Source organism: Pleuronectes platessa, chromosome 13 (genome assembly GCF_947347685.1).
Source record: "Pleuronectes platessa chromosome 13, fPlePla1.1, whole genome shotgun sequence".
In the NCBI taxonomy this organism is placed as follows: Eukaryota; Metazoa; Chordata; class Actinopteri; order Pleuronectiformes; family Pleuronectidae; genus Pleuronectes; species Pleuronectes platessa.
This window is the reverse complement of record NC_070638.1, coordinates 8,409,754-8,423,088: the sequence shown is the minus strand read 5'-3', so window position 1 is coordinate 8,423,088 and position 13,335 is coordinate 8,409,754. Positions and strand designations below refer to the sequence as shown.

Below are 13,335 nucleotides of genomic sequence, written 5' to 3'. Positions count from 1 at the left end.
TAAATATACATGTGATACTAACCATCCACTAAATGCTCAGCCCAACCAGTGACCTTCAAACAGAAGTTAGAGACTCAAGAAGCAGAGGAGGGAGCCAGCGTCACTCTGCACTGTGAGCTCTCCAAACCTGGAGTCTCAGTTGAGTGGAAGAAGGGAACTCAGGTGCTGAAGTCTGGAGAGAAGTACCAGATGAAGCAGAAAGCCTCTGTGAATGAACTGCTCATCAACAAAGTGGTTCCAGAAGACACTGGAGACTACAGCTGTGTGTGTGGAGACCAGAAGACCACAGCTAGTGTCAAGATCAATGGTAGGAAGAATTGTAAAGCTGTTGTCCATGGAATGTTTGTCAAAAGCCTTATACAGTAGGTTTTTGTGGTGTCTACATGATGTTGGTTTCTTCTTGTTATTGTTTGTGTTTCGTCTCTGTTTTTTGTGTTATATATATTTGTTTATATTGTTTTATGGCACTGACCACTAACCAACCACTAAACGCTCAGCCCAACCAGTGACCTTCAAACAGAAGTTAGAGACTCAAGAAGCAGAGGAGGGAGCCAGCGTCACTCTGCGTTGTGAGCTCTCCAAACCTGGAGTCTCAGTGGAGTGGAAGAAGGGAACTCAGGTCCTGAAGTCTGGAGAGAAGTACCAGATGAAGCAGAAAGCCTCTGTGAATGAACTGCTCATCAACAAAGTGGTTCCAGAAGACACTGGAGACTACAGCTGTGTGTGTGGAGACCAGAAGACCACAGCTAGTGTCAAGATCAATGGTAGGAAGAATTGTAAAGCTGTTGTCCATGGAATGTTTGTCAAAAGCCTTATACAGTAGGTTTTTGTGGTGTCTACATGATGTTGGTTTCTTCTTGTTATTGTTTGTGTTTCGTCTCTGTTTTTTGTGTTATATATATTTGTTTATATTGTTTTTATGGCACTGACCACTAACCAACCACTAAACGCTCAGCCCAACCAGTGACCTTCAAACAGAAGCTAGAGACTCAAGAAGCAGAGGAGGGAGCCAGCGTCACTCTGCGTTGTGAGCTCTCCAAACCTGGAGTCTCAGTGGAGTGGAAGAAGGGAACTCAGGTCCTGAAGTCTGGAGAGAAGTACCAGATGAAGCAGAAAGCCTCTGTGAATGAACTGCTCATCAACAAAGTGGTTCCAGAAGACACTGGAGACTACAGCTGTGTGTGTGGAGACCAGACAACCACAGCTAGTCTCAAGATCAAGGGTAGGAAGAATTGTAAATTTCAGTCCATGGAATGTTTGTCAAAAACCTTATACAATAGTTTTTTGTCATTGTTTGTCTTTGTGTTTTGTCTCTGTTTTTTGTGTTATGTTTTTTTGAACATATTTTATTTCATGACACTGACCATTAATCAACTAATACATGCTCAGCCCAACCAGTGACCTTCAAACAGAAGCTAGAAACTCAGGAAGCTGAGGAGGGAGCCAGCGTCACTCTGCACTGTGAGCTCTCCAAACCTGGAGTCTCAGTGGAGTGGAAGAAGGGAACTCAGGTCCTGAAGTCTGGAGAGAAGTACCAGATGAAGCAGAAAGCCTCTGTGAATGAACTGCTCATCAACAAAGTGGTTCCAGAAGACACTGGAGACTACAGCTGTGTGTGTGGAGACCAGACGACCACAGCCAGTCTCAAGATCAAGGGTAGGATGAAGATTTTCATTTAGTTAGTCCATGGAATGTTTTTCAAAAACTCTCCACGAGTTTTTAAGTACATGTAAAGTCACATTTATTGTGGAGTCTAAATGACATGGTGGATTTCATCTTGTCAGCATTTGTCTTTGTGTTTCGTGTCTGTTTTTTGTGTTAAACATGTAAATGACATTGTAGAATCCATATTGTCTTTGTTTTTCTTTGTTTTGTTTGTGTATTTTTAAAACTACATGGAATTGTGGATTTCATCTTGTCAGTGTTTGTCTCTGTTTTTTTCCTGTGTGTTTGTGTTACACAATTAAATATACGTGTGATACTAACCAACCACTAAATGCTCAGCCCAACCAGTGACCTTCAAACAGAAGTTGGAGACTCAGGAAGCGGAGGAGGGAGCCAGCGTCACTCTGCACTGTGAGCTCTCCAAACCTGGAATCTCAGTTGAGTGGAAGAAGGGAACTCAGGTCCTGAAGTCTGGAGAGAAGTACCAGATGAAGCAGAAAGCCTCTGTGAATGAACTACTCATCAACACAGTGGTGCCAGAAGACAGTGGAGACTACAGCTGTGTGTGTGGAGACCAGAAGACCACAGCCAGTCTCAAGATCAAGGGTAGGAAGATGATTATTAAAGAATTGGTCCATTGAAAGTTTCAGTAATCTTAACATAGCCAATTTGTATATGCTCATATCGAGACATGTTTGACCTGCAATTATGGATTGTGAATTGTTTAGGATTTTCTATTGTGTTCTATGTATATTTTTTTATATCGTAAGTCATGGCCTGACACTGATGCTAACAAACTAATACATGCTCAGCCCAACCAGTGACCTTCAAACAGAAGCTAGAGACTCAAGAAGCAGAGGAGGGAGCCAGCGTCACTCTGCACTGTGAGCTCTCCAAACCTGGAGTCTCAGTTGAGTGGAAGAAGGGAACTCAGGTCCTGAAGTCTGGAGAGAAGTACCAGATGAAGCAGAAAGCCTCTGTGAATGAACTGCTCATCAACAAAGTGGTTCCAGAAGACACTGGAGACTACAGCTGTGTGTGTGGAGACCAGACAACCACAGCTAGTCTCAAGATCAAGGGTAGGAAGAATTGTAAAGTTCAGTCCATGGAATGTTTGTCAAAAACCTTATACAATAGTTTTTTGTCATTGTTTGTCTTTGTGTTTTGTCTCTGTTTATTGTGTTATATATTTTTAAACATATTTTATTTCATGACACTGACCACTAATCAACTAATACATGCTCAGCCCAACCAGTGACCTTCAAACAGAAGTTAGAGACTCAAGAAGAGGAGGAGGGAGCCAGTGTCACTCTGCATTGTGAGCTCTCCAAACCTGGAGTCTCAGTGGAGTGGAAGAAGGGAACTCAGGTCCTGAAGTCTGGAGAGAAGTACCAGATGAAGCAGAAAGCCTCTGTGAATGAACTGCTCATCAACAAAGTGGTTCCAGAAGACAGTGGAGACTACAGCTGTGTGTGTGGAGACCAGAAGACCACAGCTAGTCTCAAGATCAACGGTAGGAAGATGAGTGATTTGAACCTTTACACTGTATTAAGAGGTGTCTATATAATGTTTGAAAACTAACAATTTTGTGCTTTAACATTTAATATTAGTATATTTAATAACTATAACAAACATAATTACAGATTACTACAAACACGGATGCTGAATTAATAGGAAAATGATTTGTATTCTTTTTCGATTAGAGCTTGTCTTTCTGTTTGTGAGTGTTTTTCACTCTCTTTTTTTGTTGGTGCCAAGAATGTCAGCGTTCTCTGTGGATGTTATATGTCAGATTCATCAGATACTGTCCTTGACATTGTATGTGTGGAATTTGTTGTTGTGGTTGTTGTTTTTGTTGTGGTTGTCTTTGTTGTTGTGGTTTGTGAAGTTGTTGTTGTTGTTGTTGTTGGATGTTATTTCCCCAAACACTTTTCTGCAGAGTGCTCTGTGCCGCAATGTTTGAATTTTTAACTTTTTTTTTAATTATTCATCAATTCTTTTATTTTCCTTTTGTGAAATTTAGTAAACAAACCACAGAGGATGCAACTTTTTTGTCATCATAGTTGTGATGCTGTTTGCTTTTCTTTTGTGTGTTCTATGTGATATTTTAGTTTTTATTGCTGGTGTTGTTGACTCCTGGTAATGTGTGTCTGCTGGTCCATAAACTGTATTTGTCTTTGTGACCAGAGGAGCCAGTCTTTGTGTTGTTTCGTGGTTTCAACAGTGTTGTGGTCCTTGTTGGTTTCTGAAATTTATTGAGCCATTTAAGCCAGGTGATATTTAGTTATTATGGTAAAGTTGTATCAATGTTCAAGTGTCTTTCAGCAATTTGTGTTCAAACTGTTTTCCTTTAGCTGTGAAGCCGTTCGCTCCTCTTTCAGCTGATACATTGGGGTCTAAAAGGCAGGAGACAGTTGTTCCTAGCTGCTTTAATATGTTTAAGACTCAATTATTATAATACATGTAACAAAGCTGTGTTCAATTTCATAGCTGTGACTCTGGTATCTACTGGGCAGACTCCTTCACTGCAGCTCCTCAAACAGGAGATTCAGAGGGATTCACAAGAGCTGAAAGTGGGAGGTGAAGGTAATGAGACCTGTTTGCATGGGGCTGGTTGGATACTTGGACATCTGTCAATACTGCCTCCTACTTTTAGAGCGAGAGCTTGTAGGCAATAAGCACACTTAAAACCATAGAAGTGGAGAATACAGGGTCAGCAGGCGAGTCCAGATATACTCTCTGTGCATCTTGTTGTTTTGCCTACTGAATATCAAGAAGGAGGCTTTATTTTCTTATCAGCTCTCATATATTTGGCTATATGTTGTTGCGTTTGTCCAGTTGTATCAAGGCCTTGTTTACTGCAGCTTTGTGTTGGATGTGGAACGTTTTAATGCTCTATGTTTATGGCAGCACTGTGTCAGATTGTTTCTCTGTGTTCGATTGCTGATAATGATCTGTGAGAGAATAGAGGAGAGCGCCTTTAATTGTTTCAGCTTGTAGCTTTATTGATTTCCATTTGCTTTTCATTGGCAGAGATACTGCTTACCCTCCCTGTGACACTTACTGGGTGGACACGGATATATTTAATGTAACATCACAAAATCTATCAGTATGAACTGTAAACAGGGAGAGTAAGCAAGGTTAACTGGGTGTTTTAGGACTGTGCGTGCTTTGCTGGCTCTGGTGGACAGTATTCAGGGACTCATCACTGTTAGATTGTGAAATTGATGTTGTGTCTTATCCCAGTTGAGAAGACGTCTGCAGGAGTATCTGTGAAACAAGATACAGAGAAGCAGGGGACCAAAGAGCCAGTAAAAGGTATTGGATAGCTTCCTGCTTCCTCACTGCCTTGAATGCTCTGTGTTACCAGATGCTGGTGTTCTGTCTACTGTCTTTCTGAATTACGCTTGTTAGATGTTTGGCTTTAGCTGCAAGGATTTTGAAAAGTACAAAATAATTGAAAGTAAAATTAGTTTTCACAGAATTTCATTGTATAAACAGGAAAATATTAAATTCAATTGAGTTGGATATTGTGCTAATATCTGGCCATAGCTGATATGTAATATTTGTCTTTGCACTGCAATTCCTTGTGCTTTTTTTGTGGAAGTGATGCACTAAGAAAATGAACAAGAATTCTGAAGCAGCTATTATCATTTGCAGTTGATACCTGTCATGTTGTGGTGTTACCCAAGTCACGCTGCTCTGTTAATTGTACCGTGCACAGCGGCTTGTGATGCTGTGCTTGGGCTTGGGTGTGTATACTGGTGTGTGTTGTGTAGTTCATAAATATTCATCTCATTCGAAAGCTCAATTCATAGGTTAGTGATTGAAGTTCATTTCAGCAGTATGAAGGATTAGGGTGAATTTAATTATGCAAGACACATGTAAACTGACGATGAGATTTATTCAATGTTTCATTGCAACAGTGAAGCAATCAAACGCTCCAGTCGCTGTAGTTTTACAGACTGAAAAACCAAACAAAGCTGAGGAAGAAATTAACCTTATTTTTAATGTTAGCTTACTAAATAAAATATTCATCTACGTGGTTTGTAGTTGCCATTTGTCACCGTGTTACTGTTGTCCCTTGTTGGAGAGAAAGTTCTTGGTCATGGCACTCTTCCGTCTTGCTTCTAGTCTCTGAATCAAGTCCCTGTGGTTTTTGTCTCGGACTTTGTGGCTCTAAAATCTGTGGCACGTTGCTTTCGAGCTGCTGCATTGTTCCGTCTGTTCGTGAAGATTTAAGCTGATTTTGAAATCTGTTGTTTCATGTCAACAAATAACTTCAGTTACAACAGAGAATTCCTCAGCTTCAGCAGTGACGTCCAAAGCTGAATCTGAGAAGCAGGAATCCAAACAGAGAGTTAAAGGTATGTGGTGGTTCAATAAGTAAACCCCAAGAGTACGTTTGTAACAAGTGGACGTTTTTCTGTTTTTGTTCAGTACTTTTTTTGTTTGCTGGGTTTTTGCCAAAACACAAGCTGTGATATCAGACTGCTATGATGTGACATAGCATCTTTGTGTCTTCAAAGTTTTGTCAACAATCTGGCTCATTTGTTCTTGTTCGTTGAGGAGTTGGAAATTGCACATTGGGAGCATCCTTGAATCAATTACTTGCTGTAGCATTCAGTGTTTTTTCTTTTTTTTTCTTTGTTGCTTTATATTTGGAATTCCTCTTTCATTCTTGCGTTTATGGTAGTCAGTGTTTCTCACAGCAGATATTTAATTACATTAATCACACTACACTTGCAGAGATACAATCTAATGCTGTTTCTAAAGCCAGAATCAAAATAGCTGAAAACCAAATTGAAGTAAAATTTATATTTTTGTGACGTCTGCAATCTGCATATTGTTTCCTCTTTGATTTCTGAGTGGGGGTTTTCTATGTTGTTTATTTAGTCTATCTTGTTGTTGCTCTTTTGGTATTTGATTGTGAATGCTTGATATTCTGTGTTCTGGACTGTTGTTGCCTCCAGTGAGCTGGGATTGAGAGCCTTATTAAACATTTAGTCGGCCCCTTGGTTTGAATGAGAGCAGGGTTTATCGGCTGTGCATCAGTGCTGCTACGTGCACAAATGCATTTGTGTGCTTGTATGTACATATCAATACACGCATACATATGTGTTTTATTTTAGTTTTTTACTTAAAAGCAGGTAAGTGTTTTATTTTTACACAGTATCCATACTGTAATCGTGAGGGTTCCAACTGGTTAACATGGACAGCTTATTCAATGTATTCGATCATCCCCAGTTCTTCCAGCCACAGTCATTCAGGACCTTGAGGGCCAGGAGGCTGAAGAGGGAGCTAGTGTCACTCTGCATTGTGAACTTTCTAAACCCGGACTCACTGTCGAATGGAAGAAGGGAAGTCAAGTCCTGACGTCTGGAGAAAAGTACCAGATGAGACAAACAGGATTCAGTTATGTGCTGCAGATCCATGATCTGACACCTGGAGACACAGGAAACTACTCATGCTGTTCACAGGACGCAATAAGCTCAGCTGCTGTTGCAGTAAATGGTAGGATGGAGACTGTGTCGTCATCGTATTCTGTCCTCTAGTCTCTTGAGTCAGTCTTCTTCATTTCACTCTATTTCTTCGTCGCCATTCTTTCTTTTCATCCATCAGCTGCCCCAGTCATATTTACAAAAGAGCTGGAAAGTCTGACGGCTGAAGAGGGGGACAGTGTCACACTGCACTGTGAGCTTTCTAAACCTGGTGTTTCTTTGGAGTGGCAGAAAGGAGAACTTGGTCTTTGTCCTTGTGCCAAGTATGAAATTAGACAAACGGGACAAATTGCCACTCTGCTAATCCATGATGTCGATCCAGAGGATTCTGGGAGTTACACATGTGACACTGGTGGACGTCAGAGCACTGCACATCTAGCTGTGATGGGTACGCCTGAAACTGTTGTTTGCAGTGGAGATACTTGAGTTACATTTGTAACTAGTATGACTTGTGCTTTTTATTACTGTGAATAATACACATTGGATATTAGGTGCTTACGCTGTATAATAAGATAAGCCTGTACCTTATCTGAAGTTAAATAATATTGCTTGTTGATACATTATTGTTTAAAATCAAACACACAGGAGAGGCTTCTTCTTTCTGATACTTAAGGTATGCTTAAAGAGTAACTAAACCCCTAAACCAATGTATATGTTAATTTAGTAATTCACTGATTAATTTAGGTCCATATCATTAAGACTTTGAATTGTACATTTGTATGGGTAAATATGTATCGCAACTGCCCTCTATTGGTTGAAACATGGCAATTGCAATTGTATTTTGCTTTTGGTTGATCTGGAGGGAGGTTCACTCGCAACCCCTCGCATAAAACAGTAGTAGATCTAAGAGTCCGGCAATCTGATTCTGCAGATTGTGGGAGAGGAGTAATATCAAAGAGTTGAGTGAGCGAATTGAGTATATTGATGAAGCAATAACTGCAAAATGACCCATTTATAGAAAAATTACGTATCCACAGACTCACATTTTAAGAGCTGTGGAGATACTTTTACAAGGAATATTGTTTCTCTCTTGATGACTGAGTTTCCCAGTTCAGAGGCTCATGATGAGCTGTTGACAAAGACACACAATCAATGCACGAAGGAGTTAGTTGGCTTCTCTTAACCCCATCATCCCAGAACTGCACTGTAATTGCATATTTTAAATTTCCAGGGTAAAGGCACTTCAGCCTAAACTTCGCGGTTAAGTTACACTTTAAACATTGTTATACTTAATTAAGGATTTTACTCAACATGCGGATAAAAACTTCAGACTAAAAGATTTGGATAGCTCTACTTCTGCTATATATATTTTATTATATATGGGGTACCAGTTTCCCCTCGAACCCCTAATTTAGTATTCTTTATTTTCCTCCCCTGCAGCCCAGCCTGTCTTTTTCAAAACTCAGCTGCAGAAGGTTGAAAGACAGGCAGGGGAGATCGCTATTCTTCGCTGCGAGACCACAAAACCCGGTGCAATTGTTGTCTGGAGGCACGGTGACAGAGAGCTGGCATCCAGCAGCAAGTACCACCTGAAACAGGAAGGGACTGTAGTCGAGCTTGTCATCTATAAACTGCAAGGAGCTGACTCTGGAGAATATTCCTGTGATACAGGCAGTCGAAGGACGTCAGCTGTCCTCACTGTGCATGGTAGGCTCTGTCTTTGTAAGAGTGTCTTTCTCTCTGGAGTCACGTCTTTCTTCGTGTCTCTCATCACTCCCTCTTGCTGATTGTCTTCTCACAAAGCAACGCTTGGGTTTGAAATGTATCAATCCATCATCTTGAGATCACGTGTGGGGTCTTCTTGACTGCATTTTCATATTCAAGCACTGTTTTTCATCCCACCTGTGGTTTTGTTTTCCCCGTTCACTGCGTTCACTTGTTCACCTATACGCAAAGCACTTTTTTGTGGAGCTCGATCACTGATCTGATGTCATCACTTGCACCCATCTCTCCTTCCCCTTCACTAAAATTAACAGACCCTACTCTGTTTATCTTCACTTGGTTTTAAATAACAGCTTGACAAAAATCTGTATGAGTTCAATCACACTTTGATCATAGCCTGCAAAACATCAGCTATATCTTTGTCAAGCATTTTCTGATTTCATACGACAAATATCTAACTATTTTACTGAAATGTATTTGCCAAACAGAGGTCGAGATTACCATACTGAAATTCTTGGAGAGCTCAGTTGTCTATGAGGGGGAAGATGTCCACTTTGAGTGTCTGCTCTCTCATGACGAGGCTCCTCTGGCCCAGTGGAAACTCCAGGACGTCCCACTACAGAATAATGAAATGAACCTGATCAAGACTGAGAACCGAGTGCACAGCCTCACACTCAGAGGTGTCACCACAACCGACTCAGGAACAGTTACTTTCACTGTGGGAAACCACACTTCAACGGCTTCTCTCACAGTCAGAGGTAAGAGAAACATTATGCCCATTGAGGCAAGAGTCTTGTGCTTCTACAGCAACATCTGGACTTCTGTTCATTTCTTTCCTGTCATCTGTCTCCTTGGACATCAACTTTCTATCTTTTCAAAAAGTTCCTACAAAAAATCCCAAGACCTGGATTCTTGTGATTTACTTGTAATGGCTTTTCTTTCACTTTTGTTTGACTTGTTCAACTATCGTGTCACTTTCTCATTCACACCACGTGTTTACAGCATATCCCTTCGTATTTCTACAGTATATTTTGATCAACCCTCTATCAATTGCATTTGTAATAACGCCATTCCCATTTCCTAACCACATATTTGTTGTGCTGATCAATATGTTTCCCTTTCATTCTTATATTCTGAATATTTTAGCATACGACCATAAATGATTAATGCGCAGTTAAGTTTTACAGTACCCTTTTTTAGTTTTTAGGTGTATTTTAACTATGGACCTTTAACAGTGCTGTTCATGTTCTGTTTTAAGCGTGTCCTTTGTATGGAATTATGGATATTGTGGTTATAAGTAAGGTCACTTCTGAGCACATTATGTGTTGTGGTGGCTTTGTTTGCATCTGAAAAGTGTTGGATAAAGCATCCTAATTCATATTAATTTAATTAATTCTAGCAGCTGCTCCAGTGTTATTCAAGAAGGAGCTGGAAAGTCAAGAGGCCACAGAAGGAGGCAAAGTCACCCTGTCCTGCGAAACATCCAGCCCTGATTGCAAGGTAACCTGGCACAAGGGCTCGTCTGAACTCACCCACGGGGAGAAGTACACCATCGTGCAGGGAGGAACCACTCACACCCTGGTTATACACAAGCTGAAAGTGGAGGATAGTGGAGAATACACCAGCCAAGCAGGGGACAAGAAGAGCACTGCTACCCTGACTGTGAAAGGTAACAGCACATCTATGTCCTCTCATCTGCATCCCTGCCGAAGTTCATTTCCCATCCATCCATGCCATTCCTAAGTAGTGGATCACGTTAATTCTCTCGGATTTCACGGTTGTAGACTGTCTATCTTTTTGAATTTGAATGTGGTTGGAGTCATAACATTTAAGTTATGCATGCAGGAAATACATTTAGTTTTTGGTTTAATTTAAAGTATTTTAACTTAGTCTTATTAAATTAGTTTATTTATAACGGATACACCCTCATAGTAGATGGCTTCTGGAAGGTTTGCAAAGGTCTGATCACTGACCATCATCCCGTTCCCCCATCAGAGCGTGTGCGCATCATCCGAGAACTCTACGATATCACTGTCACCACTGGGCAGGATGCAGTCTTTGAAGTTGAGCTGTCACACTCGGGCGTGACAAACGGGGAATGGTGGCTCGCGGACAACCTCCTCCAGAATAATGATTTGAATCAAATGAGCAGCCAGGGCAGAGTACATCGTTTGACCCTGAAGATGGTAACCACGGAGGAATCAGGAGATGTTGCCTTCGTAGTGGGAGAAGAGAAAACTGTGGCCTGTCTGCTGGTGGAGGAGAAACCCAAAGGTAAAGAGGATGACCTGGTCACTTGAAGAATTTAATCCTCACATCCATCTCCATCGACTACCAAACAGCTTTGTCTTGGCAAATGGAAATCTGCTGGCACCGTCATCTTCAACATTCTAACTGTATTCTCCATTCTTAACATCAATTAATAAGATTTGCTAGTTACACTAATACAACTAAAGTAGACAAAGTACTTAACTCTTACGTTTTTCAGTACTTTAATTATAAAATGTTGGTCTTATTATGATTTATTTAATGACACTAGATCTATTTCTGATAAATTTAGGGATTCACTTTACTTAGTGGTAGCATATCCTAAACCGTGCATGCTTTAGTATTTGTTAAAAATTTATGCAAAAGCTATAGAGCAAAGGAAGACTACATATAAATGATTCTGATAATAAATCTCGTTACGGGTTTTCCACATTTACAGTGAAAATCGTAGAGAAGCCGCACAACACTTTGGTAATCGAGGGTGAAACTGTCACTCTGGCCTGCACCATCTCTGACCCCAAGGCCACAGTCACCTGGATCAGAAACAACGTGGCCATCCAAGCTGGTCTCAAGTATGACCTGAAGAAGAATGGAGCTTTCCATCAGCTTTGTATCCTCAACGGGTTGCCTGAGGACTCAGGAGTGTACACGTGTGACACTGGAGATGTACAATGTGAGGTCACGGTGACGGTGGAAGGTAAAAAATGATGTTTCCTCTAAAAATATTCTTGAACCTCCACTTCCCTCACCCACACAGCAAGTCTGGCATCTGTGTGCATCAGCAAGACTTTCTTATTAAGGCCCTCAGAGATGTTCTTGATGATCTTGTCACTTCAACATCTGACGCAAAACTGTACCATTTTACATTCTCACCAGGTGCCCCGGTATTCTTCCGGAAAGAGCTTAAGAACGAGGATGCCGTAGAGGGTGATGATTCTACCCTGCGCTGTGAGCTATCTAAGCCAGGTGTTTGTGTTGAGTGGAGGAAAGGAGGCATTGTCCTCGAGCCCGGTAAGAAGTATAAGATGAGGCAGGAAGGGTGCATTCGAGAGCTCTGTATAAGTAACTCGGATCCTGAAGACAGTGGCTACTACACCTGTGACGCAGGAGACCAGCTCACTACGGCTTCTTTGGCAGTGCAAGGTAGCCTTCCTACAATACTGTTGTGTTCGTCCTTTTATTGTGCACTTTCTGTCGTACGTTTTTAGGCTCAGTGTGTGCATGTTTGTATTTTTCACTCAACAGTGAAAGAAGTCTTCATTGTTTGTGGTCTTAAGACCACCGACGTCTTTGTTGGGGAATGGGCAACCTTCTCCTGCCAGCTGTCTGCTATCGCACCAGGCAAGGTGCAGTGGTGGCTGGATGGCACCTTGTTGGAAAACAGCCCTTTTAGTGAGATAGGGCTGAGCCAGGGCCACATCTACACACTGACCTTAAAGAGCCTGGCCACAGACGACTCTGGCACTGTCACGTTCAAAGCTGGCAGTTTAACATCAAGCTCCAAGCTCTTAGTCAAAGGTATCATGTTGCAAGAAAACCTTGAGAGACTGTGAGAAGCAGTAACTCTTTTTTTAACCCTGCAGCTTATTTTTAATCCAAGTATGTGATGTTGTAACTCCAATTTACAGTTCAGGAATTGGCATTTATCATATTTATTATTAATTAAGAGGCACACAAGACTAAAATGTACTGAATCATCTCTGTTTTGCATCAAAAAAATCTGGTGTAAATTAATAAATTAATTTAAGTGTAAATTAAGTTATTAATGAATAACTTAATTTATGACATTTGACATTTCAGTGATCTGTCATGCATGAGAAGCATTTTTCCTAATTTCATTAATAATGATAATTATAATATTGAGTTTCGTGCCATATGTTTTGACACAACTAAAACCTACAACTGGATGCAGCACCACAGCAAAGTTTGGTTGGAGTAGAGCAGAGTAGCATCTAAACCAAGACACCAATAAATCATTAATTTTAACAGAAACAATTATTTAGAGTTATTCCTCTTTTTGGATTCTCTTAGATCCTGGCAGTGTGCTGTAATTCGGGCTGCGAAAAGTGATAATATATGATATGTTATGAAAGAATATGTAATTTGCCATGACGTTTCTCATCTAAGCAATAGTTAGTGCTGTTACCATGGATGTAGCCTACCTTTAAAATACACACTCCCCACTCAACAACTTTTCCTGCAATTTTATATAACTCACAGAACTTAGATACGAAAAGGA

General features: G+C 40.8%; 1 protein-coding gene across 1 annotated transcript in view; it reads left to right on the top strand.

Annotated features, from left to right (window-relative positions):
* obscnb (obscurin, cytoskeletal calmodulin and titin-interacting RhoGEF b) overlaps positions 1-13,335 on the top strand; it is a 49,189-nt gene that overhangs the window by 19,620 nt on the left and 16,234 nt on the right. The window contains exons 36-48 of the mRNA XM_053438093.1: positions 41-307; positions 498-764; positions 1,390-1,656; positions 2,005-2,271; positions 2,478-2,744; positions 2,912-3,178; positions 8,547-8,813; positions 9,317-9,586; positions 10,228-10,497; positions 10,824-11,102; positions 11,536-11,793; positions 11,973-12,239; positions 12,342-12,614. Coding sequence (XP_053294068.1) covers positions 41-307; positions 498-764; positions 1,390-1,656; positions 2,005-2,271; positions 2,478-2,744; positions 2,912-3,178; positions 8,547-8,813; positions 9,317-9,586; positions 10,228-10,497; positions 10,824-11,102; positions 11,536-11,793; positions 11,973-12,239; positions 12,342-12,614 — 3,486 coding nt within the window. The remainder of the gene's footprint in view (positions 1-40; positions 308-497; positions 765-1,389; positions 1,657-2,004; positions 2,272-2,477; positions 2,745-2,911; positions 3,179-8,546; positions 8,814-9,316; positions 9,587-10,227; positions 10,498-10,823; positions 11,103-11,535; positions 11,794-11,972; positions 12,240-12,341; positions 12,615-13,335) is intronic.